Source organism: Scophthalmus maximus, chromosome 9 (assembly GCF_022379125.1).
Source record: "Scophthalmus maximus strain ysfricsl-2021 chromosome 9, ASM2237912v1, whole genome shotgun sequence".
Taxonomy (NCBI): domain Eukaryota; kingdom Metazoa; phylum Chordata; class Actinopteri; order Pleuronectiformes; family Scophthalmidae; genus Scophthalmus; species Scophthalmus maximus.
The window spans coordinates 22,155,844-22,183,834 of NC_061523.1; the positions used below are offsets into that span (position 1 = coordinate 22,155,844).

General features: G+C 45.2%; 3 protein-coding genes across 6 annotated transcripts in view; 2 read left to right on the plus strand and 1 right to left on the minus strand.

Moving 5' to 3' along the window:
- The first annotated feature begins 193 nt into the window (after window positions 1–193).
- On the plus strand, window positions 194–12,521 carry fgf2 (fibroblast growth factor 2). Of its 2 annotated transcripts, XM_035650550.2 has the most exons (4): window positions 194–3,412; window positions 7,203–7,306; window positions 9,508–9,724; window positions 11,939–12,521. In XM_035650550.2, exons 1-3 carry the CDS (start codon window positions 3,235–3,237, stop codon window positions 9,691–9,693), a joined length of 468 nt encoding a protein of 155 aa, XP_035506443.1. In that variant the 5' UTR covers window positions 194–3,234; the 3' UTR covers window positions 9,694–9,724; window positions 11,939–12,521. The 2 variants fall into 2 exon arrangements, with proteins under 2 accessions (XP_035506443.1, XP_035506442.1); XM_035650549.2 differs by having other exon boundaries at window positions 9,508–12,521.
- Window positions 8,257–21,846, minus strand: nudt6 (nudix (nucleoside diphosphate linked moiety X)-type motif 6). 2 transcript variants are annotated; one of them, XM_035650546.2, is made up of 6 exons: window positions 20,962–21,846; window positions 19,273–19,476; window positions 16,123–16,238; window positions 14,760–14,815; window positions 11,918–11,972; window positions 8,257–11,210 (listed from the first exon to the last, which is right to left on the minus strand). In XM_035650546.2, the coding sequence occupies exons 1-6, from the start codon at window positions 21,218–21,220 to the stop codon at window positions 10,737–10,739; spliced, it is 1,164 nt and encodes a 387-aa protein (XP_035506439.2). In that variant the 5' UTR covers window positions 21,221–21,846; the 3' UTR covers window positions 8,257–10,736. The 2 variants fall into 2 exon arrangements, with proteins under 2 accessions (XP_035506439.2, XP_035506440.2); XM_035650547.2 differs by lacking the exon at window positions 16,123–16,238.
- Window positions 21,847–21,993: 147 nt separating this feature from the next.
- Window positions 21,994–27,991, plus strand: part of spata5 (spermatogenesis associated 5) — a 107,068-nt gene continuing 101,070 nt past the window's right edge. The window contains exons 1-10 of one of the 2 annotated variants that reach the window (XM_035650538.2): window positions 21,994–22,264; window positions 22,636–22,760; window positions 23,327–23,484; window positions 23,995–24,053; window positions 24,307–24,972; window positions 25,075–25,204; window positions 25,328–25,384; window positions 25,560–25,683; window positions 27,100–27,201; window positions 27,737–27,890. In XM_035650538.2, the coding sequence (XP_035506431.2) occupies window positions 22,093–22,264; window positions 22,636–22,760; window positions 23,327–23,484; window positions 23,995–24,053; window positions 24,307–24,972; window positions 25,075–25,204; window positions 25,328–25,384; window positions 25,560–25,683; window positions 27,100–27,201; window positions 27,737–27,890 (1,747 nt within the window). In that variant the 5' untranslated portion in view covers window positions 21,994–22,092. Of the gene's footprint in view, window positions 22,265–22,323; window positions 22,468–22,635; window positions 22,761–23,326; window positions 23,485–23,994; window positions 24,054–24,306; window positions 24,973–25,074; window positions 25,205–25,327; window positions 25,385–25,559; window positions 25,684–27,099; window positions 27,202–27,736; window positions 27,891–27,991 lie in introns of those variants that run through there. The other variant, XM_035650539.2, reaches the window with a different exon arrangement.

Sequence of the window (27,991 nt, forward strand, 5' to 3'; positions counted from 1 at the left end):
ACTGCAGAAATCAAGAAACAAAAACTACCATGATTCACAGGCAGGTTGTCATCTCCAGACTTTTTCCTGTTGGGTATTTCAGAAGGTGTCAGTTGCGACGGCGTGCGAGATCTTCCACTTCCTCCTCCGGTCAGAGAGCGAGCGCTTCTCTTCTTGTCAAGTCGTGAAAAAATTGGTTTCAGTCCCTGCAGAGCCAGAAGAACTTTGACTCCGGCACCGTTGAGTGGGCGGGGTACGGCAAGACGTAAACACATACTTAAGGAGGAAATTGGAACGGCGGAGTGGGTGACACATCACACGTGGGACGAAACCTTAGATGGATGCGGCAAGAATTTATAACTGACATTTCATAGTTCAGAAAAAAATAGCTATATATATTATATGTAAATATAAAACACAAAGAGCTGGGATCCAGTTGCAAGTTGCTCCCTGTCAACATCGACCGTTTCATCGATAAGATCTAAACTTAAAAGCAGCTGGAGGAATTTAAAGGTTTTGTTTCAGGATTCAGAGTCATCACATTCTCTTGTGGTCTTAAAATGGATGTATTTGATGTTTACATCCACGTTTTTTACTGTCATTTGCAGAGCTACAATGGTAGAATAAGTTTGTGCTGCGGCAGAGCTCGCAGGTAGCCGTCACCTTAAATAACGTCTACAGCGCGGAAACAGGTGCAAGAGTTTATCTTTAGAAAGGAACCACTGGCAAACCGCAAAACTTGTTTCACTTTCCCCAGACGCCGTCGGCGTCCACTTTACCATTCGTGCACTACAAGAAGCAAAGTATGCTACAACTTCATGGCGGCCCCGTTTTGGCCACACACATGTAATCACTCCATTTAACCAAAGTATGACACATACATTACTGATGGAGCTGCGTGCCTCGCAAGCGACAGTTCATGTCACCCGACAGTCTCTTCTAATCAGATATAGACAATTGCTAAATGCACGTTCAGTTATTCTATAATAACGCAGGTTTCCTTTTCTGTCAGTTTGTGCTAATTTAAAAATAATTTGATCGGAACTGACTGCAGCTTTAACGTCCTCATGTTTTCCTCTTCAGATTCGTACTTTCATCAGTGGGAACAGGCCTCTACAGGATCATGTACAGTAGACAAAGGGGAAACTAAAGGCATTCAGGCCCACTCCTCTATACTAATTATATTATTCATGCATACCTGTGTGGAATGTGACGGGTCGATATCGGTCTGACTCTAATTAAAGAGGCATTGTCTAACACTTGGATGCTCCCTCTTTAGTGGTCTGACTGTCTGGTGTCTTTAGAAATTGACATCTATAAAAAGAGGAGATACCACTGTACGATTTAGGGGCTAAAATCTGTCTGCGAAATTTTTGTGTGCGTCACCAAAGTACTGGCGGGTTACACCCACACACACTGTTAGATTGCCCCCTTAAAGCTGTTACTTTCCCCGAGGGGCTGAATGCGAGAACGTAAATGGCCGCAAATGTTGTTCCGGACATTTTCCGTAGTGTTTCCGGTGAGCCCATGAAGAAAAAAAATCTCCAGAGGAGTCACGGCAGGCGAGTGGGCGCTCTACGCGGGCGCCACCCCTCGCCTGGATGCTGCGGAAAAGTTTTCGTCTCGGCGTAAATGCGTCTGACTCCGACAATCTCCTGCTGCGTTCGTATGTCGTATGTGAACGGCAAACGGCGACCAATGTCCTGGAAAATGTCCGGGACATGCAGTAGGTAAATGATCTGTGTTTATATAGCACGTTTTCTAGTCTTATTGACCACTCAAAGTGCTTTACAGCACAATTCACATTCACCCACATTCATACAGCACTTTTTATGTCACGTTCATACGTCAGAGGCAAGTTTGGGGTCAAGTGACTTGCCCAAGGACACAACGACCTGCAGACTAGGGGAAGCTGGAATGAATCCCCTGACCTTCGGGTTGGCGGACGACCGACTCTACCTCGTGAGCCACAGCCATTCTCACTATATTTGGAGCATTTCCTTCAATATAATACTGAAAGTAATGGATAAAAACTCTTTCTGGAGATCTGCGTATTGACGAGACTCATCCCAAAGATTTTCCAGAACCACCTGGATCCTTCCTGTTAGTGTCGACTCACTCTCTACAACTGTTTAAGTCTCTGGCCTTAGTCACTCCAATGGCCTGAATGTCAAATGTACCACCAAACTGTTTTCGGGGAGAGGGGGGGGGGGCACACAGCTGACCTTCTACTGATCCACCACGACTTTCAGATGTGGCGGCCTTCACCCGGAAGCCTCGACCAGCGCTCGTACTCTGACCAAACGCACGTGGGCCCAACTCGGTCCCGACATCAGAACGGTAGAAATGAAAATCCTGCATGGATAATTTTTATAAAGTCGAGAACAGCAATTAAAATCCCTCATTCATGACGCGGGCTGTGCTCGTCACGAGCCCGCTGGAAGTTCTACTTTTACATTGTTTTGGTTTGGACCTATGAATAGTCGAAGCTGAGTGAATCACTGAGAAGCTGCCGGATGGCTGCGCCGGCTTTCTCCTGGATGAATGAGCACACTGGTTCCCTTCACTTGGTCGCTGCTGCTCTTGGCTCCTGCGGAGGGTCCTCTGTGACACCAAGTTGTCCCCCCCCACCCTCCCACCTCCTTCATGCCCTCCTCTCCTTCCTCTCCTCCTGGGTTGGTGGGTGAAATCAGTGAGCATTAAGTGGGCGTGAGCATGTGAGTGAGTGTGTGTGTGTGTGTGTGTGTGTGTGTGTGTGTGTTGGGCGCATGCGGACTGAGGCCCAAAGGGGAAAGCCTTCCACACAGATCTAAGCCAGCTGCCCTGCTGCTAATACTTCACTGCAAGAAGAGTGGAAAAGACGGAGGGGAAGCCGCATGCATCCCCTCCACCAGTGTGCTCGGAGTACACTGGCGACGCAGCTGCCGTCTCAACGAACGGCAGACGAGCAGCTACAAATAGTGGATTTAGACATTTGCCCTTCTTGGAGACCTTGTGCTTCAGTTTCCCGGGACTCAAAGGGGCAACTTGCGGCCCTGAGAGAGAAAGGGTCTGGGGGTGGGGGCTGTTCATGCGAACTGACCTCTGGGGTTAAGCGGTATCGTCTTGTGTGAAGCCCTGTGGAGGAGGGGGGGAGAGTTACGGGCAACAGTTAGTGGGAGGTGGGAGGCCACGGCGAGGGCTCCTGCACGGCTCGAGGGAGGAGACGAAGCAGTCGCCGGGGTAGCCGGGGAGGAAAGAGACGAGGAGGAGGAGATGGCCACGGGGGGAATCACGACGCTCCCCTCCACACCTGACGACGGCGGCAGCGGCAGCTTTTCTCCTGGGGGCTTCAAGGACCCCAAGAGGCTGTACTGCAAAAACGGGGGCTTCTTCTTGAGGATCAAGTCGGACGGGGGAGTGGACGGAATCCGGGAGAAGAGCGACCCCCACAGTAAGTAGCTCCAGTCCCCTTCTTCTTCTTCTTCTTCTTCCTCCTCCTCCTCTTCTTGCCTTGCACAGCTCACACAATGCTTCTTTATGCTCAATATGTAACATGGAAGTGAGCGTGACGCCAAAAAAATACATAAATTACAATAATAACAGAGGAGGGATGTGAATCTTTCCAGCCTACTTGTGTCTATTCTAGGCCCGTACGTCTGGAAAGAATAACAACTCCAGAGAAGTTTTTCTTAATCCCGTGGGAACGTTGATGGAATACGCCAGTTGTGTTTTCAGTAAACGTAGATCACCGTTCGGGGTCACGGGCACTCACAACTGGTCACTGTGTAGTGTACGTCACACAACATGGAGTTAACACAACCAGGATGAGTGCAATAATCTTGTTATTATTGCAAATGATCATAAAATAAACCTCTACCTCGTATCAGTCAATCAGTATTTCTTGATAAAGTGAAAAGTTTTAGGCTTTTCTTTTTGGCAGAGTTGGCAGCGAATAAGTGGGAATATTAATGTTTAGCCCGGACAACTGCGATACCGCCCGGCAGCCCTCAGTATCACTGATTACTTTCAAGTTGCGTCAGTGAGTAGGAGGGAAGGGGGGGGCGGGAACACCACGCAAGTCGTTGTTGCTTCCCTCGGAAAAACACATGTTTTGGAAGCCCCAAAGATACCCTGTATCGCCCCAAAGATGCCCTGTATCGCCCCAAAGATGCCCTGTATCGCCCCAAAGATGCCCTGTATCGCCCCAAAGATGCCCCGTATCGCCCCAAAGATGCCCCGTATCGCCCCAAAGATGCCCCGTATCGCCCCAAAGATGCCCTGTATCGCCCCAAAGATGCCCTGTATCGCCCCAAAGATACCCTGTATCGCCCCAAAGATGCCCTGTATCGCCCCAAAGATGCCCTGTATCGCCCCAAAGATGCCCTGTATCGCCCCAAAGATGCCCCGTATCGCCCCAAAGATGCCCTGTATAGCCCCAAAGATGCACTGTATAGCCCCAAAGATGCACTGTATAGCCCCATAGATGCCCTGTATAGCCCCAAAGATGCCCTGTATCGCCCCATAGATGCCCTGTATAGCCCCAAAGATGCCCCGTATCGCCCCAAAGATGCCCTGTATCGCCCCAAAGATGCCCCGTATCGCCCCAAAGATGCCCCGTATCGCCCCAAAGATGCCCCGTATCGCCCCAAAGATGCCCTGTATAGCCCCATAGATGCCCTGTATCGCCCCATAGATGCCCTGTATCGCCCCAAAGATGCCCTGTATCGCCCCAAAGATGCCCTGTATCGCCCCAAAGATACCGTGGGTGACGTTTCCAGCAGGTGCAACCCCCAACAGATGCCCCCCCGCCCCTGCCCCCCGATATGCAGCAAACGTCCAAGAAGAGAGGAGCTATTTTTAGAAATAATCCAGTTCACTTTTTGAATTGCCCTCCAGATAAAAACAAAGAGGTGAACCTGTGTGACCGAGTGGTGCACACTTGATTCAGTTCGTCCTTTCTCGTGCCATCGTGGGTTCATCGTGAGTCACGGAGCAGGAATCAGTATTAATCACTGAGCTTTTTCTTTCATAAACCAAAAACCCTTTCTCACTGTTAACGTGACCTGAGCTGATCTTCATCAATGGACCTTTTGTTGAAGCCGTGACGGACCTGCCAACTTTTCTTCTTTTGAAGACGACGTCGACATACCTGCCAGCGAGCGTTGGAAACCTCTGTGAAAAAGTGTTCCCTAATATGTGCAGTCGTCCATGTAGATGAGACTCTACTCCATCATGTTTTTTTTGGTCTTCTCGTGCCAAAGTTTTTGCGATAATTCCTCGTCCAGATTGCCACAGGTCGTTGGCCTCGCACCAGCGACGATTACAGATGGATGATCCAACCGTACGGAGACGAGACGAGAAGCGAAGAGAAAGGTTTTTTTTATCTCTCTCTGTGTTCACAACAGCCGTTGGACTTAACATGCCCGGTAAACATCTCGACACACAAAAGTGTAATTACACTTTGAAAGAACACCTCTTTGATCTGCGATATGAATCATCCGCGCCGCGAGCTGCCTAACCGCTGACAGATGCGTGTTTATCCAAAAGTCTTAATGTGGATTGATTCTGGACAGATTTTTGCAAAAAGATCACATTGGCTTCCTTTCTGGTGGTTTTTCGTTTCAGGCTAAGAGTTGTGTTGGCAAACTCATGAATGGATTTGAAGAAGAGGAGGCTTGTCACAGCAGCCGGCAGGTACTGTGAGCTCAGACTGCCGTTGCAGCCATCGGCTCCATGTTTCATTCATTACCGCGAATGGAAGTGGGAGCCGATATCCACCGAACCATGGAGGACTCCACAACATGAAGGCAACTAACTGTTACTTGGTGGCAGTGGACAGGGCCGGCCCCAAGGCATGGGCGAACTATGCGGCTGCTTAGGGCCTCCTGGCCACCAGGGGACACGATACAACCATAGTCAGTCAGACAGTTGATGGAAAAGTCGGTAGGGTATAAAGTTAAAGATGAAGGCAATGTCACAAAAGAGGACACGCACAACATTCACCGGGAGTTGGCTACTTTTAAAAACCATGGAAGCGTACAGGCTGACATTGGTGTAATGTAAGCAACTGGAGGGAACATGGGCTGATATTTGTCTGGTTATGAATTGAACTTTGCTGAATACAAACTCATATTTATTTATCCCCCCCAGTAAATATCAGATTGACCGTTGTTTTTTTCAGAGCCAATCGATTTAAACCAATTTTCAACTTTTGTACATTTTATCTCCAAATTCAACCAAAAAGGAAATCGCTGTGCTCCCTGTTACATGACAACATTGACATTTTAAACAGCTGTAAAAAGCTGCATTAATCAACATTTGATATTGACATTGAATCAAATACCTCTGTAATAGAACAGATCGCTTTCACCAACTCTGTAGCTTTTTAGGCTCTTTTAGCTTATTGATTTTTTTTATGGCACAATAACCGTTTCTTTCAACGCTCGATGCGGCTGTTTTCATCATCAAGCCACAGCTGGAAGCTAAACAGCTCTGATAAACCCACCGTCCTCTATACGTGCCCGTAGACAATGTATTAAAAAAAAGATGGACGACATGGCTGCTCCCCAAAAGTGAGGCCAAAGCCTCTGTATTGCCCCCTGGTGGCTGGCAGCAGTGCAGGTCATAAACTCTGCCTTCGCCTTGTGAGCAGATGGGGACATGGGCCAAATTAAAAAGTATAGAAGAAAAAAGTATAAGGGTATACGCCAAATACATTTTCCCTAAATATGGTTTCTTTCATTTTAGGTAGCTCTTTATCACACTGATGTATTTTCAAGTGTTCAACGTTTTGGTAAGTTAGGCTCTAATCAATTATGTGATGCTACAAAAATTGCAATTGCATCGGCATCACGCAAGATGGCGGCGCTCGTGTCCAGGGAGATTTTGGCTTCATTTTTTTTTCAGGAAGTGGAAACGCGTCGTCCATCTTTGTTTACTCGCCCAACAGCAGAGCATGTCTGCATGTTGTGTAACTGGGCAAACAATTAATAATTTCATAAGCCTACTTACAGTATGGGCTGAGTACACCTCGTTTTGTTCCCGTGGCCTAAAACAATAACTGCACTTTCATCGTCAATATATTTTCCCTGTTTGCTTTTGAAGAAGAGTCTCATCCTCCTGGCTTTTCCCTTCCCCTTCTTTCTAGACCTTCAGAGGGATTTGTTTCCCAAGGCGATGGCTCTGCGCTGCCTGTATTTCAAGTAATCTCTGTTTTTTCCCCCCTTTGTTTTCCTCCTCAGTAAAACTTCAACTCCAGGCGACCTCAGTGGGGGAGGTGGTCATCAAAGGAGTCTGTGCCAACCGCTATCTGGCGATGAACAGAGACGGACGACTGTTCGGAGCGGTGAGTGAGCTGGATTAACACAGGTTCCATTATTCACAAGCTTCTGTTTCTGCAAAGAGTTTTGAGATTAAAGGTTACAATTAGTCCCCCTCCAAACGTTGTTTCTTATTGCACAAAAGTTTGTTAATCTAGTTAAATTGAATTAGCTAACTCATCATATTTCCCAAAAATCCTCGAGTGACGGCCCCAGGCCCAGCTGCCGTGGGCAACAACGTCATGACACATGAGATGTGTGGGTTTGCAAAAATTCTAATCGCAATATGTCACATGACTCTAACCCTTGATTTTGTATCACCAAACAGTCCAGACTGACAGAGAAATATAAACTGAGACAAGCAAACATTTACATTTTTGGTGACGTGGCTCCAGTAACATGTTAAATATGTAAAAGAAAAAGAAAGAATACTGAAGGAGAAAGGAGTGGATTTTCTCCACCGGTCACGAGGTCTGTGGAAGAGAGAAGTGAAGGTCTACGTCTGGCGGATGAGAACAGAATCACACGGTTGTTTATGGAGCTGCATCCAACTATCCATCGGTTCGGAGAGACTGAAATTCAGGCGAATAGAGGCTAAAGATGACGAAGAGATATTTCTGCAAAAGTTCCGTCATTAGACTCATGACATCGGCCTTTCTACAAAGACCAGACGGACACATCGTGTCTGTTCACTGGTGACGACATGTATTGCTTCTCTCTGTAGATGGTTATAGAAGCTTTTATCAAGACTTATTATATTATATATAATTGCAGCAGCAGATAATTAATAAGAGGGGAAGAGAAATTCAGGACGAAGGCGCACTCCTCAGTCTGGATGTACAGTTTTTGATGGATGTACAGTTTATGAACTTGTGTTTTAAGGAAAACTGTTTTTTTTTATACAGTGCATACTGTCACGAATTTAAGTGTAAGAAAACATTTGATACTGAAACATTTTCGACAATGTGGCACAGTCTGAATATTTCCAGTTTTATTAATATGCTTGATAAACATCACAGAGGAGAAAATAGTATTAATTGAATTCTGCTCGTACAAGTTTGAACTTTGTTTCAATATTTATTCCATCCTAAAGCTTAAAAAAAAAAAAAAAATGTAATACAACATTATAACGTCACGGCAACTTTGATAACTTAATCAAATCAATTTTTAAAAAGCACCTCCACTGCATCTGCACTGCTGCTTATTTTCATACGAGGTAGAATTATCGTCTGTTGGCAGCTGCTGCTCTCGGATAATGAATGAAGCAAAGTGGTCCTGAGTAGTTTTGGCAAATTAAGAAAAAGAATAGTCATCTGACTAATGGACTTCACAGCTCCGTGTCGTCGCGGTCAACGAGAAACAGAGACGGAAACAAAGGCCTCTTGTCGGACAGAGGGTGTAGAGCCGCTAACGCCCAGCGAGACACTGAGTGTTCTTTTTATTGCCAGACGCTGTGTAATTAATGTTTTGATGTTTACAGAGGAGCTTGTGTAAAGACGTGACGGCAACGAGAGCTCCGATCTTCACGTTATGCCATATTCAAATCATGACGTTTCATATTCCCCAATCACATGCACGTTTGTTCTCACTCGTCTGGTTGGCTCACGTCTTCACATTTTAGTTTCAGTCCATTTATCTCTGGGTTCAATGTCCGATCACGATTCAATGAAACTGAACCAAGATTAAAAAAAACCATAATAAAACATGACCAGAGCTTTGACAATGTCAAAAAGTTTTCTGTATTTTCGTTAAATACTGAGCAATAGACCAACAGTCTCCTTTAAAGTAGAGGTGGCATTCAGTTTTACATGGTAATTTAATGTTATAAAAATGTCGGCGTTACGAATGACCTCCTCAAACAGTTAATTTAACAAATTCAATAAAACGTCATCCAGGCTAAATAACCTTTTTGATGAAATGCCACCACAAGAAACCAGATGTATGAGAGATTAACACTGAGGAACGAAACACAACTTTAAATCATATTCATATTTAAAGTACAGACTAATGACTAAATGACTATTTAGTTTCCATTTGCTGTGGAAACTATAAATAAGTAGCAGCTCTGCCATTCCTCATATTACAGGATAGTCTCACAGTTGTTGAAGGATAATGTCCGTGTTTTGGCAGCGGATCCCATCCTCCCGGCTCTGAGGAATGAAGTCGCCTGTTAACATCTAATTAACTCCCCTCATGCGTTACTTCCCCCTGGTGTCCTCCTCTGCAGAGACGGGCGACGGACGAATGCCACTTCCTGGAGCGGCTCGAGAGCAACAACTACAACACCTATCGCTCCAGGAAGTACCCCAACATGTACGTGGCGCTGAAGCGCACGGGCCAGTACAAGTCCGGCAGCAAAACCAGCCCGGGGCAGAAGGCCATTCTCTTCCTGCCGATGTCCACCAAGTGCTAGTCTGGGGACTGTGATCCGGGAGATATTCAAGGTCGGCAAACAAAAAAAAAATTGATGAAGATGTGATGGCAGCGAAGAGCGTTGCCCCCGAAAAACAGCTGTGACCCCTTTTTCCAACTGTTCCGACCTTATACGGTTATTTATTACGTGCTGATCTCAAGCTTTTGTCTACTCTCATTCAGCTTTGCTTTCAAACGGGCTGCACACATTCATTCGCACCAGGCTCCGTTTCGCGGCGACACCAACAACCACCAGCGCAACTGGAGCCAAGTGCCTTGCTCATGGGCACCTCAACAGCACGAGGTTTTCTTGTTTTCTTGACAGAAGCTGCTGAGGAATCACAGCAGCAACCTTCTCAGAAAGCAGGAAAATAAAAAAAAAAAGAGGTCTCCAACACGAGGCCGCTCAGAAACTCGGCTTTTGATCTTGTTACACAAATTTTTATTCGACAAAACCTAAACACAGCAAACAAACAAACAAAACAAACATCTACACTAGTCAGTATTTCCACTCGCTAAACTTTATTGTTGTAGGTTTTCTTGGGCTTGTCTTTATTTCCTGCTAAAATTGTCATCCCCCTTTTTGTCCTGCAACATGCCCTGACGGAGCATAATGTATATAAATGTTGTGACGGATGATGGTGATTCAACGAGAGGCAGGTTCCTTGGACAAAAACATGGTTTGTCCTTTTTTTTTTTTTTTTTTTAAAACAGTGATATCACATTAACTAATTTCTAATGTATTAATCAATTTACATAATTAACTAGTCAACGAGCTATAAATGAGGTAAACTCAGCATTGATTGTGGCAGTATTAATTCATTCCGGGTCAAAAAGACAGAGAGTCAGCTGCCCACAGCCAGCGTTTCCAAACGGCCGTGCGCTTTCCAACATGGCCGCCATCGAGTGTTAAATGAACCGTCTGAGACTCTGCGGTCGCCGAGGTGCCACCGGGGTGAACGCACAAAGAGAACGTGCGTTAGTTCACGACCTATTGCACCATTGTGTTGGGTGTGTGTGAATCACTCCAGTCATAAATACGCTTTAAATATTGAATAATACTGACGACCGCGTGTCCGCACGCGGCCCCAGCTGCGATAAATAATAACGCCCATCAGTTTGACGATGGCGCGTCAGCACTGTGCAGTGTTGGGCCGAGCTGCCTGTGGTAGAGCTGGTAGAACCTCCCCGAGTAGACGGCGGGCAGCTCCTCCATGGCGAGGTCGATGTGCTCGAAGCCGCGCTCGAGGCCGCGGAGCAGGAGCGCGGCCACGCGAGACGTGATGGGCGTGGTGTCGGCGGTCCGGGCGAGCTCGCCGAGCGGCAGCCACTCGCAGCGCAGACACTCCTGCGTGCAGAAGTCGATGTCGTAGGTGAGCGGGCGGAGCCGGCAGATGACGTACATGTCCGACATGCCGAAGGCGCCGGGGTGGTCGTGCTGCTGCCGGATGCTGAGCAGCGACCGGAACTCGGAGCGCACGCCGGTTTCCTCGAACACTTCGCGTACAGCAGTGGCACCTGAGAAACATCAGATCACACACACGTATATACATTAGAGATGGGCGATATGGCCCATAAATAATATCGCGATATATTTGAAATCGGAATTTAACAATTCAAACCCTTTGATGCATACAATCACACCAGTGTGATGATTCTAGTCGTCCCTGCAACTTATGTCTGTATTAAAACATTCTTTAATCTAAATATTATATATTCATTAATGGTTTCTATTGGGACAATTTTAAGGTTGCATGCAAAAGGCGGGAAATCACAAACAAGTTAAATTTAACAAAACAGTTTGTATATTATTCAAACCATGCAGAAAGACCAAGCAAGTGTTATGCCATAACAACATTTTACGTGACAATTTGTATTTGAGGGATTTGCGATATCGTCATTTAATACATCTAATGTACAACAAGCATACATGGAATATATTATATATATATCACCGTACAAATCTGGCGTTTAGATGTCGAGGGAAAGGGAAACTATTTTTGTAAAGATTTGAAAGACGCTGCTTTCTTTGTTGGATTCATGTACATAATATTAAAGCTGCTTTTAAATCAGTCAAAAAAAAGAAGAAAGAAGGTGGGAATTAGGAAAGAATCTTTGCATATAGATCACGTGCCTTATTTTGTAAAGTTCAAATGAATGTATATGTATCATCTTTGAATTTAGATAGATGTACTGTATTGGGTTGTGTTCAGTGTGACACTCACCGATGTTCTCTCCTGGATCAGACAGACCGCCGGGGAACTTCCAGGCGTTCTTCGTCTGGAATTCCAGAGCAGAGGTTTGAACGTTAACATCCGAGCGTGAGGGACGGCGCTGCTGTACATGTACCTGTTAGCGTAGTACCACAGTTCTGTAAAGTAGTGTAAAGTATCTTAAAAGTAAAAGCCGTGGTTTGTTTTTTACATGCCAAGTCGCCTGTAGTGGATCATATTTTTTAAACGGATTGTCTTATTTCATTTCCTGTTTCATACTCTGGAGTTTTTTCCCGTTTTTTTTTTTTACATGTCTTCCGAAAACTGTTTCACCACTTACCCTTGATATTTAATAACAGTGTGCTGCTGGTTAAGTTATGATGTCCGTTGTTGTGTTCATATATATTTTTGTAGTTACTTAAAAAGAATTTTGTACTCTACGCTTCATTAGACCCTACCCTCATTTTTGCCAATCCTCTCTCTGTGGGGAACATGAAATGCACTACCGCATTTATTTTCATGTATTGTCAACAAAATGCCATATATATATATATATATATATATTTTTTGCAGTGCTGGTAGTAGGAAGAAATAAAGAGACTTTGTGAAACTCTAATTTGGTCCAATCGGAGTGATTTTTCCAGAGTAAAACTCGCCCCATCCCGTCCCCACAGGAGCCCAGCATACGCAAACTCTTCACACCGAGTCTAAAGGGAAACAGCGATAAACGTCACCGGCCGATGATTAAATCAAACGCTCTGGCGCGCCGTGACATCATTCACCTCCCTCCCCTCCGCGGGTTGAATTGGCCTCCAGTCCACCAGGGATCTGTCCTGTTGGACTGATGCGAGAGCGATAACGTGCCGGTTTTTGTTTTCGTGAAGTTGGTACATAACCCCCCCCCCCGTGAGCTCTGCCAGAGACGCTCCGCTGCCAAAGGGCCGGACTATTATAAAGTCCATTTCCAGTAAACAGCTCGATGTGGAGGAGGAGGAGGAGGAGGAGGAGGAGGATACGAATAGATAAAACACTACCCCCCCACACTTCCAGGCCACAAACTTGTTTCCCCTCTGCCTCTGGACAACAGCCATCGCCCGACGCATTAAATGTTCTCCAGATTCCTACGATCACCGTTAAGTGACGGCGTGAATAGAGGCCAGCGAACGAGCGGGGGCCACTTCCAGAACTGCATCTGATCCACATCCGTTATCACTGGAACTGCTGAGCCAAGGACAAATTCCGGTGTCAAACGATTTCATTCACAAACAATCTCTAGGGGTGTTTGTCCCGTATATTCTGACGCGCCTCCGTATCTGCAGAGAGTAAGCCAACGTTTTTGAAATGTCTCCAGAAAGGTTTCTGCTGTTATTGAGGCAGCGATCATTATTATTTGTTTTCCCCTCCGGAGGTTCAGCTTCTCCCCAAGTTTATTGTTCTATGACGATGAACAATGACGCACGTCTTCGTGTGCTTTAACGCGTTCAACATTATTTTCATTATCTGTGAAGCTTTGGCATTTTGTGTCCATTGTTCATAATTTATTATAAGAAAGTGAGTAAAAAAAAAAAAAGAATATAGATCTTCAAAGTTTTGTTCAATCTACTGTCAACACCCCAAAAGATTTTCAGTTCACAGTTAAATTATGAACATGTTTTTTCATACACTCTGTTTGTTTGGAGCTGATGCTGCACTTCCACCAGGGCTGCAACTCACGATTATTTTCATAATCGATTAATCGATTAGTTGTTTGGTCCATAAAATGTCGATCGTGTTTTCCAAATCCCCTGAACATGATGTTTTGTTTTGTCCACACACCAAAGATATTCAGTTTTACTGTCACAGAGGAGCAAAGAAACCAGAAAATATTCCAAATTAAGAAGCTGAAATCAGAGAATTGTGACTCTTTTTTTTTTTTCTTCATAAAAACTACTTGAACCGATTAAAATCAAAATAGTTGACGATTCATTTCGTAATCGATTTTGGCAACTTGTGCAGTGTTGATGCGCCGGTGTGTACAGGGCTCATCATGTAGTTGAAGATTAATTTGTGAAGCGTCACTTGTGTTCAGGACAGAAGCGGCTGCTTGTCACATCAAGTGGAGCCTGCCGGTGTAATCGCTTTCCCACATTGCTGCGTCATTGTGCAACGACCTTTCAAACCCCCCCCCGCCCCCGGTGGCAATCTCGTTTTTTTGGCCAAGTGGGGGAACGCAAACAAATCTGGAAAAGTGGAGAGCTGTTTCTGAAGAGAGGCCCGTTTGTGAGCGATATATTCCGCCCGCGTAAACACAGTGTTTGCTCGCGGTCGGCCGACGCTGAGCGGATGTGCGACCAGGAGGCCGCTGCGAGGGTCCGAGGGGGATCAACACGGGCGTCGCGCGCAAACACGCCAAATAAACACACCAAAAAAAACCCTAATCGCTGACTCTTTTTTCTTCCCCCCACAGCGCCGTCGTTCGCTGCCAAGGGAAGGGTCAGTGACCTCTGGCTCAACTGGCAGGAGCCTGCGGCCAAAACAATGTCAACTGTGTTTTTTTTCTTTTTTCAGAAACGTCCGGTTCCGCCAACTGCACTTGAACTTTTTTTTTTTTTAATTTAATTTTTCATAAATTAAATCAGGAAGACTTCTCATAAGCTGCTCATGAGTTATCTGGACATTTTGCCCGAGATTTTCCGGAGGGGCTGTGTCCGGTTTGTGTCCGGTTTGTGTCCCGTGTCCATCTCTCCTCTTCATTTGAAGTAATCGGTTATAATATAGGTTTGCTTCCATCGATTTTTTTTTGTTCTATAAATAGTCCATTATCTTTATGAAATGTAATCAAGGGCATTTGGTGAGAACAAAGTGACACGCATACCTTGTTTCTGTCTTGGACCACAAGAACCTTTCCATTGGACTCATCGACGACTGCACCTAGAGGGAAATAAATAAAAAATAAAAAAACACATGGTCACTTTAAATCATATGTAGGTAGTTTTTCCCCAGAATATAATCTGATCCACATTTTGCACTGAAGGAGAATTTAAAGGAGCGACCTGTTTGGCAGAGTTAATCATTAGGTTGGACACAAGTTAAAACTTGAGGAAAAAGCCCAGAGTCTCCGTCAGGCCTCAGGAAACAGCTGCTCGGTCCATCGTGTCGTTTCCAACACGTCGCTGGTGTTGAGGATTAATCAAGTGTGCTCACAAACGTGACTAATAACACCGCTCAGCTGCTGCTGCTTCTTCATAATTTAGAAGGGGAACACTTTGATTTTATTCCCCCTCTGGACCTGTTAAGAGGCCGTACGACGGCCAAAGCCACCAAAAATAAAGCGGTAATAAAAGTGCCACTCGACGTTTATCCGGAGCTGCAGTGGCCTCGGGGGGGAAACGCAACATGTCAGTTTGCTTCGAATGAACCGAATGCGATTGGGCGAGAGGCGGGGTTCACCCTGGACAGGTCACCAGCCAATCGCGGGGCCACATACAGAGACAAACAACCATTCACTCGACCATTGACACCTACGGTCAATTTAGAGTCGCCCATTAACCTGACCCCAATGTGCATGTCTCTGGACTGTGGGAGGAAGCCGGAAACCCCCCCCCCCCCACGGGTACACGGGGAGAAGATGCCAACTCCACACAGAGAGGCCCTGGTTGGTTCGAACCAGGATGCCAACACAGAACCTTCTTGCTGTGAGGCGACATCGCTTACCACTACACCAGCGCGCGGCGTCGCTTTATCAATGCAAATGAAAAATGATGAGAGCGAGAGCAAAACAAAAAGTAAAAAGTAAAAGGCTGGAAGACGACAGCAATGAGCTGGAGGAACCATATGAAAACTCCGACGAAGCTTTTGGGGACTAATTCTCTATTGGTTTGATAAACTCCCTTCCCCCACAAGTAGTCATGTGATCCATTGGTAACACATAGATTGTGATTGTAGCTGCTTTATCATCAACACTGGAGTAAATATAGACTGTAAGCTTGTTGCCTTTATAAAAATCAGAGTATGAAATCCATGTGCAATGGTTCCTTAAAAAATATGTTGCATCATTAATATGCAGCGACCCTCACAAATGTCCAAAAAAATTGCAGATTCAAAACTTTGATAAAGTTACTGGGTAAAAACCCTAATTCTTACTTGCGTGAGTCTCAACAGAGGTGGAGGTTTAGAGTGACTCAGCTCTACATTTCACATGTTTCTCTCCTGTTTGAGTGGGTTTTTGTGTTGCTCACAGCGGGCGGTGACTCAGAGACGCGGCGATGTGCCGCCGGCTCACACGGGGGCCACGCTCTCTGCTCCGGCCGCTCGCGTCCGTCCGGGGCGAAGCGGGCGACGGGCCTCCCTCCTCCTGAAATGAATGTCACAGATGTGTAAAAAAGAGGGACGGGTTCCGTCTCGGAGGCCTGGACTTGGACGTCCGAGTGGAAATTGATGTCATCCCCCCCGATCCCCGTGCCATATGGCACTTCACAGGAGGGGAGGCCCGGCCGCTCGCTCGCTGCTGAGGGAGGCTATCATTATGTAGCCTTCAGTCCAGGAAACAAAATGCTCAACGGGAGCAGGAGGGGGGGGAAAAAAAAGAGAGAGACAAAGGGAATAGGAATTATGAGAGGGGGGAAAAAGGAACAATCACCAGAGAGGAGCTGTGGGTTTAGTAGTAATAATAATAATAAAAAAGTGAATTACTTGTGTTTAAATTTGATTTTCTGGTCTGCAATAAAAGTTTGATAACCCTTTTATTGAAATTACATGTTTTAACCAAATATTTTGCTGCGCAGTTTTGCCAAACACATTTATTAAGATGGCGGTTGACGAGCACACGCGGCTACTGTGTCGGTTGGTGCTGTAGATGTGGGGGAGGTTGGACCATAGTCCAGAGCACAACTATTAATGGTTCCATGAGTCACTGAGCGATGAAGTGAACTATAAAACTCTCCTCATTCAAAAATAATTGCGCTAATTTCTGTGTATATCAGCCAAAATACTCCAGTATTTCTTGTCGTGGCTCCGTGAAGGGCAGGATATTTATTGGTAATAATAACAATAATTTCTCAACTACCTCTACACTTTATCAATCCTGTCCTAAGAAACGGGACTAATTATGACTGATAGCTGATCTGCTTAATAAGGTCAGAATTTAATATATATATATGTATATATATATATATTATTGTTTTTGTGTGCGCACAAGATAAAAATTATAATTATATTGATAGTAAAACAGGATAAAAAATTATCTTGTGTGCACAATTTATTACAATTGATCTCATGTTCACAGGTTAATTATCTTGTGTACATGATAAAAACATTATTTTCATGATAAAAAAAAGGGATAAAAGATTAGAAAATATCAACGTCCAGGACTTTGTGGGTCTTTTAGGGCTCCAGACTTTTAATATCTTGGTTCAGGTGAGACAGTATAAAATATTTATACGCTCATATTTCCGGAGCCTCACGGCACATGATTGTACATTTACTGTACTCGTGTCTACAGTGATGTTAGCGAGCATCGTGCTGAGCTCAGAGTTTTTTTTGTTTTGGCAAAAACTATAAGAATAAGTTGTTCTCATATTTGACAATCAATTCATTGGATGATTGCTTTCTAATCAACGCAGAGTTGCACTTTTTTGTGGTTGTTGTTCCCGTCTTCATCAGATGATGAAGAACCAAGGGAAGCGAGAGCAAAGAAAGTTTCTAAACAGCTGCATACTTGAGATTCCAAACCTAAGTTTCATCATTGCTTCCCTCACATGAGGAGGCGGCGATTCCGGGGAGGAGAGAAAAATTCTGGACCAGGCTGGACTGAAAGATGCTGTGGACATGTTCTGACATGCTTCAAGTGCCAACCCACTGTTTGTTGAAGGTGATAACTGCACTCTGCCCTCTGCTGGACAGTCAGAGGCGTGGCAGCAGCAGCAGCAGCAGCAGCAGCTCCTCCTCTACTGTAGTCGACCTCTCTCAATTTCCATTTACGTAAGTGAAATGGGCCAGAGTTGAAAAATGCGTAACAGACAAACAACAACTCCTACACTACCAAAAAAAAAGAGAAAGTAAAACCACTGTGTGCCGTTCACAGTTTTTAAATTTTGTTTTATCAAAACGCATAACTGATTCAAAAGCGACAGCAGAGTGGATTTTATCCTTAAAGAAAGAAAAAGAAGTACCTTTTGCGGCCTCAGTCTCTGTCGTGTGTCAGTTCTCTAACACGTACACCGTCGATTTAGATAAAGAACTAAGAGAAGTTCCATCACTGCTGGGATAAAAAAAATGTTTACTTCCATATCAGTATCGGTTTTGAGTTTGTGAGTCTTGAAAGCTTGTGTCCGTAAGACTACGTGGCCTTTTGCATAGTTAAAAAAAATAAATTCCTAGGTATCTCTGCGTCCTATAGGACTCTGAACACGACCCAAAGCTTATATCGATCCAAAGGTATTTCATGAGCATATTGTAGGAATGATGTCATCATTGATGGCATCACTACTGTATGTAGCCAAATATGATCACATCACATAGTGTAGTAATTCATTACCTTATGCAACTACTAAGATTAGACACAATCTACATCGTATTTATGAAAATCGATCATTCGTCATCATATGGTGTAATGACATTATTATGACGACATAATGAAAAGGCATTTTTACGGTAAAAAAAAAAGAGTAACATGTGACAATTTATTTTCTCCGTTCATAGAAATCGTAAATCCGTAAGAAAATAAAAATGATCGCAGTTTTCCAGAAATTTTCGAATTTCTTGATTTGTCCGACCAACAGTCCAAACACAAGGTACATCCACCTGTCTCAGCTACATTGTTATTTTGATGTTTGACATTTTAATATTCCATTTGATGATTTTTGAAATATTAATGTAATTTCATTGGCCATTCGTATTGTCTTAACAGGTGCAGATTATTTCTGTAAGTGTAACAAGTACTTCATGTTGTGTAAATGCAAAGATTTGTGGCTCATACGGCATCTTTCAATAACGCGGAGAAGAAGTCCATAAAGACATCATCAACATTCATAACATGCGAGCTGACAAAGCCCATAAATTTCAAAATGGCTTTTCAAGGGTTAATACACCAAATTTTGGATGGCAATGACAACAAGCAGTCACTTTATGTGTGTGCAGACACGTGTTAAGCAGATATAATCATACGCGTGTAATTTTGACAAAATAATCTTAAGTCAAGTATCTTTTTCTTCAGCTTTCAACTGTTTCGCACCGTCTTCATTAACCCAGTGAATCATCATCAAACTCCACCTGCTGATGAAGAGTCTGACATGTGGTTTCCAAGGTACTGTAGGATGATTATTTAGTCAAAGTACTATTTAAAAAAAGTCACGAGTGAACTTCCAGGCTATAAAAATAAAACTCTCTACCTGCCACTCCGACTTGGTGAGTCGCAAACCCCGGCAGCCTGCTCTCGCCCTCTCCCAGCCACAGGGCCAGGACGGCGTGGTCGCGCCTGGCGTGGTGGAAGGCGAAGCCGTGGGTCGCGGCGGCGGCGGCGCATCGGCTCAGCGCGATGGGAACTCGGAGCCACACCGCCACCTTCCCCTCAGCTCTCCACCGGACCAAGGCATCTGTGCAGCACAACAAGTCAGATGTTTTAAAAGAAACTTTCTATACTCTTCAACAAACTGCAGAAACAGACACATATGGAAGATATGATGTAATGAAAAGTGAAGGATGCTTTTAAATTGTATTTCTGCTCGGTCGCGTGGTGCACAGATGGAATAATGATACAGATAAGAGGCATCGACAAAGAACAGACACAATTATTATTAAAGGGAAACTTGATGTTCGCAAAACAGATTTTTCGCAAAGGAAGTTTGACGTTATTGGACGAAGGCAGGTAGAAATAATGAAACGCAACAGTTTAGATTGTGCAAGTAGGATACTGAGTAAGTTATTTCGTGAAACGATGAATTATATTTTTTTGGAATGGTTTATAGGCCTAAATAGAAATCCAGTTGTCAATTGATGATGATAAAGACGTTTGATTTAATGCTGTTCCCCAATTATTTTACGGTGGCAGATGGTTTGTGCATTCGTACGTTGTTGATGCAAAATATTAAAAGTAGTTTTTGTGTGTATGTACACGGAGGTTGGATGGATGGATATACTTTATTGATTCCAAACTGGGGAATTACGGTGTTACAGCTTCAAGGTATCAGGCACACAACAAACCTTACAAATATAAAAACTATGACAAGTACAAAAACTGCAAAACTATACAAACACAGGGAATAAAAAATAAAAAGCTACCAATAAGGCATTGGCTGCCCTGCACGTGTGTAAACAGATGACAACTATGTGATGAAAATATCACTGGACATGAAAGAAAAATCAAAACACCCATTTCATTACTTATGTCACTCAAAATCAGGGTTGGGTAGTAACGGATTACATGTCATCTGGTTGACACGATCGGATTACAAACTGTAATCAAATCAGATCAGATTACATTTGAAAAATGTCCAATTAGATAACAGTCACACAGTCAAGGTCTCAAGGATGACAGCATTACATTTTGATGGTTTTTTTTTTAAATATGGAAATTTTGAAACCACAATTGTCAAAAAATTATACATATTACTGTAAACATTACTCACCATTATACACTCTCGGGTTGCCAGTTTTGTTTCATTTTTCTATGATTTATAGATAATAAAAAAATGTTTTTTTTAATGACATTTTATTTGCGTTGAAAATGTTTTTCCGGTGTTTCAACGCCTTTTCAAGATTAATTTGAGGAACTCGTCCATTTTTGGGGGGTTATAAGGTGCAATATTGGAAATGTTTGATTTTGAAGTAATCCAATAGTAATCCAATAGTAATCCGAAAGTATTCGGATTAGAAGACATTATTTCTGTAATCCAATGGATAACGTTACTCCCATTTCATTTGTATTCAGAAACTAAATGCATGCACATCTGTTATATGATGCATAGTGACTATAAATCACTCCCCTGGTTCGTCAGCTGTCGATGCGGGTTATCGATCTGTGATCATCACATACACATTGTTCGTCAACCGGCCGGACTCCGGAAAACAACTAACTTTACCTCGCAGTAATCCGCCGAAGAAACTTTCGCTGACGTCCGCGGGGAGTCCGGCGTCGGCCAGGTTCACGGTGACGCCGCCGTATCGGTCCACTCTGCCGGTCAGAGCGGTGCCCTCCGCCCTGGGGAACTGGGAACGAGTGGCTGTGCGCGACCACGCACGGACCGCTGTGCGTGTGACACCGCAGGTCCTCCCGCCGCAGAACTGTCCTCTGAACACAAACAGCCGCAAAAGTTTGGAAACAGCGGCGCAGGCGGACATGTTGTTGTTGGTAAAAGGAAACAAACTGTTCAGGGGTAAAGGTTTGAATCCGTCCTGCGTCCAACCGGCATCATGTGCGCTACGGTGCCCGCAAGGTGTGTTACGTAAAAAGTCCGCCCCGGAAGTTGCATAAATACCGTAACTCTCTGGCTAAATAGCTTCCCACGACCCCAAGATGATACTGTGACGAACTCCATTCACAGATCTGTCAATTTAATTATTTCATACTATCGCGGTGACTTGCCAGGCTAAAGTTGGCTTATAAGATAATCAGCCATGTTTGATAATTAATTATATTATATTCGGCTGACGAGTCAGTCGATTAACTGTTTAAATTAGTTACATTATACATATTTAAAATCGGTTGATACGGTTCGCTTTTGGTGTTGGCGCGTTTTCTTCCGGCTGTCATCCGCTTCAAAGGAAATACAACAAGAAAGTAAACTGTTGAAAATCGTGGAAACAAACTCTTCTTGGCGTATTAAATGTAGACCGTATTGTAGACTGTATTATACAATTTTTTCCATTTACTTACTGTTATTGTACTATGTGTTTTTACTTGTCGGTAACAAAGCAAATTTTAAATTATACGATTTTCCAAAGGACATTTATTTGAAGAGATTTATTCAATGCTTTCATAATTAACTTTTTCATAATTACATTGTTTTTTAAATTAATATTACATTTTTTCTTATCAAATCTCGCTGAAAAGTTTTACAACGCAATTAATACCTAAAAAATTAAAAAATAACGGGGGTTTACGGTAAGAGGGGGCGGGGCTAAGAGTCGTAAACCAGGAAGTTAAACAACGCCGCGCCGTGTTTACACATGTTCGCACTCTCACGTGGGGGACGATTCTCGCGGTTAGAAAAATGTCTTCAAAGAAAAACAAAGGCAAGTCGAAGAAGACGAGTGATGGAGACAGTTCGGTCGCGCTGAGCTCGAGCGACTCCTCCGTGCTGCAGACGCCCGGACACGAGGCAGGAAGCGGCTGCAGAGGGCCAATCAGAAACTCCTTCACTGTGATCGACTTCATCGATAAAGGTGAGAGAGACTTTGACACGCAGCTCAGTTGTGGAGCCCGAATGGGAAATATTCATATTTTATATGATCTGCTTTGGTCTTGATGAACCTGAAACTCAAAGTGACGTTTAGCTTTGAGGCTATTTTAGGATGTTCTTCCTTCTTCTTCTTCTCCTGTAGAGTTATGTCCACAGCAGTTAAGCAAGGAAACACAAAGAGGAAATGTAATTCATCAAAGAACTGCTCAAAACTTATTTCCATCGTGATACTTTTATTCTACCTCAACCTTGTCTTTTGATTTCTATTGTTGACATTTTGCTTTGACACCTTTTTAAAAATGTATTGTATTGATTCAACATCATCTACCGTCTTAATTTGTTTTTTCCTCACAGCCGATGACAAAACACCGAAAGCATGCAGGTCAACTTTAGCCCAACTCGGCCTCAATTCAATGAAGTCGGTCGGCGCGAGCATCGGGAGACCGGTTCTACTGACGGGACCCACAGGACAACAAGAGGTCTCCTCTCCTCTCCTCTCCTCACCATCTCTCCTCTCTCGTCCTCTCCTCTCCATCTCTCCTCTCTCGTCCTCTCCAATCCTCTCCTCTCCATCTCTCCTCCTCTCCATCTCTCCCGTCCTCCTCTCCTCTCCTCTCCATCTCTCCTCTCTCGTCCTCTCCTCTCCTCTCCATCTCTCCTCTCTCGTCCTCTCCAATCCTCTCCTCTCCTCTTCCTCACCTCCTCTCCTCTCCATCTCTCCTTTTTCGTCCTCTCCTCCCCTCCCCTCGGATCCTCTCCTATCCTGTCCTCTTCCTCTCCTCTCCTCTCCTCTCCTCTCCCCTCCTCTCCTCCCCTCCAATCCTCTCCTGTCCTCTTCCTCTCCTCTCCCCTCCTCTCCATCTCTCCTCTCTCGTCCTCTCCTCTCCCCCCCTCCAATCCTCTCCTGTCCTCTTTCTCTCCTCCTCTCCCCTCCCCTCCCCTCGGATCCTCTCCTATCCTGTCCTCTTCCTCTCCTCTCTCCTCCTCTCCTCTCCATCTCTCCTCTCTCCTAAATAATCCTTTGTCTATTCCCTCGTTCTTCCAGGTGTGTCTGGGTTGGCCTGTCGCCACCTTTCCAGGCAGAAAAGTTGGTCTCCAGAAATTTGCCCAGGCGAACCTGAGAGTGAAGTCGGGGGCCGAGGTGACGCTGCAGCCAATAACGGGTCCTGTGCTTCAGGCTGAGGAGGTGGTTCTAACCAACAGGTAAAGGTCATTATGGCCCACATACATACTATATAACATTAGAGCCACATTACATATGTTCATTTTAATTTCCATCATATTCTTTAGATTCCAAAGTGTTAAATCTTAACAAGAAACTTTTCATCTTTGTCTCGTTACATTACTTTCTTGTAATTTCACAAAACCTTTTAAATAGACCTAAAGACACTGACTTGCTCAGCTGGCCAGGACAATCTTGTATTTTAAGTCAATGCTGCCACCTGCTGGCTGTATTTGGCAACTACGCTTCAAACGTATCAAACTTTGAGTAAAATTTAATTATCCATTAAATGCATTTCTTAAACTGCTGTGCATCTGTTTGATATCACATTTGATTGTATCATAATTGCCGTTATTTATCAAACTTACTTCATTCATTTGACTTTATGTGTTTTATGATGTTTGCATTCCATATTTTTGTTCTCTGTGGTGCTGTTATCTTTGCCAAGACAACATTTTTTATCCTCACATACATTATGAACTTTCCTTCAGGTCAAAAGACGAGACACTAGAGACGGATGAGTTCAAGAACTTCCTCCTGAGATCTCTGGGTGAGTCAATTAACTGAAGTAGATTTTTTAAATTTACATTATGCTGCTGCCTGGTTTGTTTTGTGCAGTTTTCTTGCAGCAAATGTGATATTGATTAATTAGACTTGAGGTAAAAAGCCTGTACATTTACTGCTCTGTGTACAAAAAAAAGGAGAAGAAAGAAAAATTGAGAATTTGTTTTTTGAATTTCAGTAGTAGTTGCCCCAACTCCTGTTCTGGAATAAGTCTCTTGGGTTTGTTTCTCTCGTGCCAGTTGGGAACATCGTTCTGCCGGGAGGTGTCCTCTCCCTGACCTACTTTGGCCGCTCTTGCAGTCTCCGGGTCGAAGCCCTGACAGGTGAGGACGGCGTCACGCTCCAGAGACCGGACCCTCCGCCGGGACTCGGCCCCGACACCGAGGAGTCCTCTGTGCTCAACTCTGTGCTGGACTCCACGCCGGCCGACCTCTCCCTGCAGCTCAGCATGCTCACAGTGGAGGACAACAACGGCGAGGAGAGGGCGGCACCGGGGAGCACGCCCGGAGAGCCCGGTCCCGCGGCCAGCACCCCACGCCGACCCATCCAGTTCCCGTCCCTCTCCTCGCCTCCTGCACCCTGCAGTCCCTCCTACAGCTCCCAGAATCCCCCCGCGGTGTCGGCAGAGGACGCCGTCAGCCCGGAGAGCTCACTGGACTCGGAGCAGGCGGGGAAAACCCCGACAGCTCCCCCCGGTGGCGCTCTGAACACTGACACCTTCTACTGCCTCTCCTGCTCCACCAGAGTCAGCTTCAGACACAGAGCAGGGCGGGAGGATCCAGATGCAGAAGCCCAGAGGTCAAGGGTCACGTACAGCATGATCGGTGGGCTCAGCAGCCAGCTGGATGTCATCAGAGAGACGATCGAGCTCCCTCTCAAACACCCCGAGCTCTTCTCCAACTACGGTAGGTCAGACGCCCACGACGCTCTCGTCACAACGTCAGGTGTCACAGACACGAGTTGGCAAAAAAAAAAGACCCCTAACTGTTGCGATGTCGTCGACGCAGGGATCCCACCGCCCCGAGGGGTGCTCCTGTACGGCCCCCCGGGCACAGGGAAGACCATGATCGGACGAGCCATCGCCAACGAGGTGGGAGCTCACATGACGGTGATCAACGGCCCAGAGATCGTGAGCAAGTGAGCGATATGTTTGTCTAATCGATCTTATTCTGCGTGGATGAATAAACTGCACAGAACAAACGGTTGTCTAATTCACTTTAAGATAAAAAGCTTTACTGTTTTTTTTTTTTTTTTTCACAGATTCTACGGTGAAACAGAAGCGAAGCTGAGGCAGATATTTACTGAAGCGTCTCAGAGGTAGAGTTCATCCAGCTGATCATGTCCTTAAATAATAATAATAATCCACTGTCATAATGTCAATCAAACCCTTATTTTTTTCTGTATCTGCAAAACTCTGAACTCGTTGGTCATTTTGGCCACTTCATAAATACTGTTCAGAGTTTTTTTCTCACGCCTCCTCTTCTTCTGACAGGCAGCCTGCGATAATCTTCATCGACGAGCTGGACGCTCTGTGCCCGAAGCGAGACGGAGCGCAGAACGAGGTGGAGAAACGCGTCGTCGCCTCACTGCTGACTCTGATGGACGGGATTGGTTCAGTAGGTTTCGCCTCATAGATTCTCTTCGGTGTTGATGATAAGATAAAGTATTGATCTCCATCGGGGATGTTCGAGTACTCGGACAGAAGAAGAACAGGTTTGAATAAGAATAATGCAACATGGAATAAAATGAAATAGAACTATAAAGAACAATTAGACACGGAAATACATTTACAGTGGTCGTGCATCTCATGTGACAGAGATGTCGTAGGTTGCAGCAAGTCTTTTTTATAGTATAACTTGTACTTGAGCACTTGGTTCCGTAAAAAACTTCTACTTTTCTATTGATTCTTGATTGAACCCACAAATCCTCACATTTGACTAGTAAATTAAAATTGCAGTCATTTCATAAGGCTGCCAATTAAACCTGAATCTTATCTGATCCAGATGAAATCATTTTTATATGTATATATTTATATATATGTGTGTATATATATATATATATATATATATATATATACACCAGGGGAAGAAAAGCCAACTTCAGTGGGTCTTCATCTTACAGCTTGAAGGAGGCCTCCTTCTCTTTACTATATCAAACTAAAGTTACTGTTTTCTGTTACATTGACCAGCAGCTGCTTGTTCAGCTCACACACGCGCACACACACACACACACACACACACACACACACACACACACACACACACACACACACACACACACACACACACACACACACACACACACACACATACACGCGACTTGGAAAATAATGCTTCTCGTGGCCTTGTCAGGAAAATGTCCTCACTGGTGGAAACACAGATTATCATGTAGAAACCATCTCTGCAGGCTGGACGCCCTTCACACACTGTGGGTTGTATCTCCGGGGCGCCGTTTCTCCAGCGAGCGCCTGATGAGAAAAAGGATGACACACACACACACACACACACACGCACACAAGCCCACGCACACACACACACACGAGCCCCAGTGGGAGCCTGGGAAAGAAATCGCCTCAGGTTGCCATGACCTGCCAATTTGCCACAACTTTATCAGCCAAGTACAACTCAGCGTCCCCAGGCAGCGAGCGCTCATTTGGATCGGTGATGTTACGCAGATGCACCGACTCCCCGTCCCGCCCCCACCACCGCTCCCGTCCGTTTTTCCAGGCCGAGAGGATCCAAGGTCATCGGCACTGATTGGTTCGTGGAATGCGAAGAAAGCACTTCCTGCTCCTGCAACCTCGTGCATTTTTACTAATTTATTTGTGTTTCAGCTCTGCCAGAAAGGTGGCGGGGGGAAAAAAGAATATATGATTTTTCTCATCTTGCAGGCAGACCACCCCGGGAAACACGGGATCGAGTCCAGTTTAGCATCAGACTCCCGGCTCAAAAGTTCTCGGAGGCTCCAAACCTCTTAAACATATGTCGGCAGGACTAAACTCTCCTCTTCCCTCTCGTGCCCTCTCCTTCCAGGAGGGTCACTCAGGTCAGCTGTTGGTCCTGGGGGCCACAAACCGGCCCCACGCCCTCGACCCGGCCCTGCGGCGACCGGGCCGCTTTGACAAGGAGCTGGAGGTGCGTTTTACTGCTGACTGTCTTGAATGTACTAGAACGGTTGTCGGTTTCTTACAACCCACTGGAGGCCGCTAGTTTTCCGATGGACGCGCTTGATCTTTGTAAGTCGGTGTGGTGAAACACCGTCGCTCGATGGTTAAAATTGTGATATTTCAAGATGTGTTGTCGGTGGGGAAAACTCTGACCTGAGTGTTTAGTCTAGTTGCAAGGTAGGTTGCCCATTGCCATGACAACATTATTCTGAGAGGGCTAAACACACCCAGAGGCCGGGGAGGGGCAGGTTTCTTGGGACACCATGCACTGACCACTTGTTGATCTGTGTGACGATTAGACCAGAAATCTCCTCAATGTATTGAGCTCTGAATGAACGCTTCTGCTAAAGACATCCACTGTCTCCGTCTTCCTGATTCAGCTGCATCCATTTTCTTTTTTTATTGTGAACAATGAACACTGGTGAGAAGTTTTATTATTTTTTTTAAAATCCTTGAAAGGTCCCACCGACGTCTGACAACCAATCTCTGTTTGATTTCGGCAGGTCGGCGTTCCCGGTGCGGCGGAGCGAGCGGACATCTTGCAGCGGCTGCTGAGCTCGGTGCCGTGCGGCGCCGCCGCCGAGGAGCTGACGCAGCTGGCGGACGCCGCTCACGGATACGTGGGAGCCGACCTCGCCGCTGTCTGCAAGGAAGCAGGCGAGTAGACACCGGTCCCGCTCGTCGCGTAGAAAGTCCCGACGCTGTAGGAGCCGAGCGATTTCCACATGTCCGTCGTCGTGGTGACGGGCTGAGTTTGG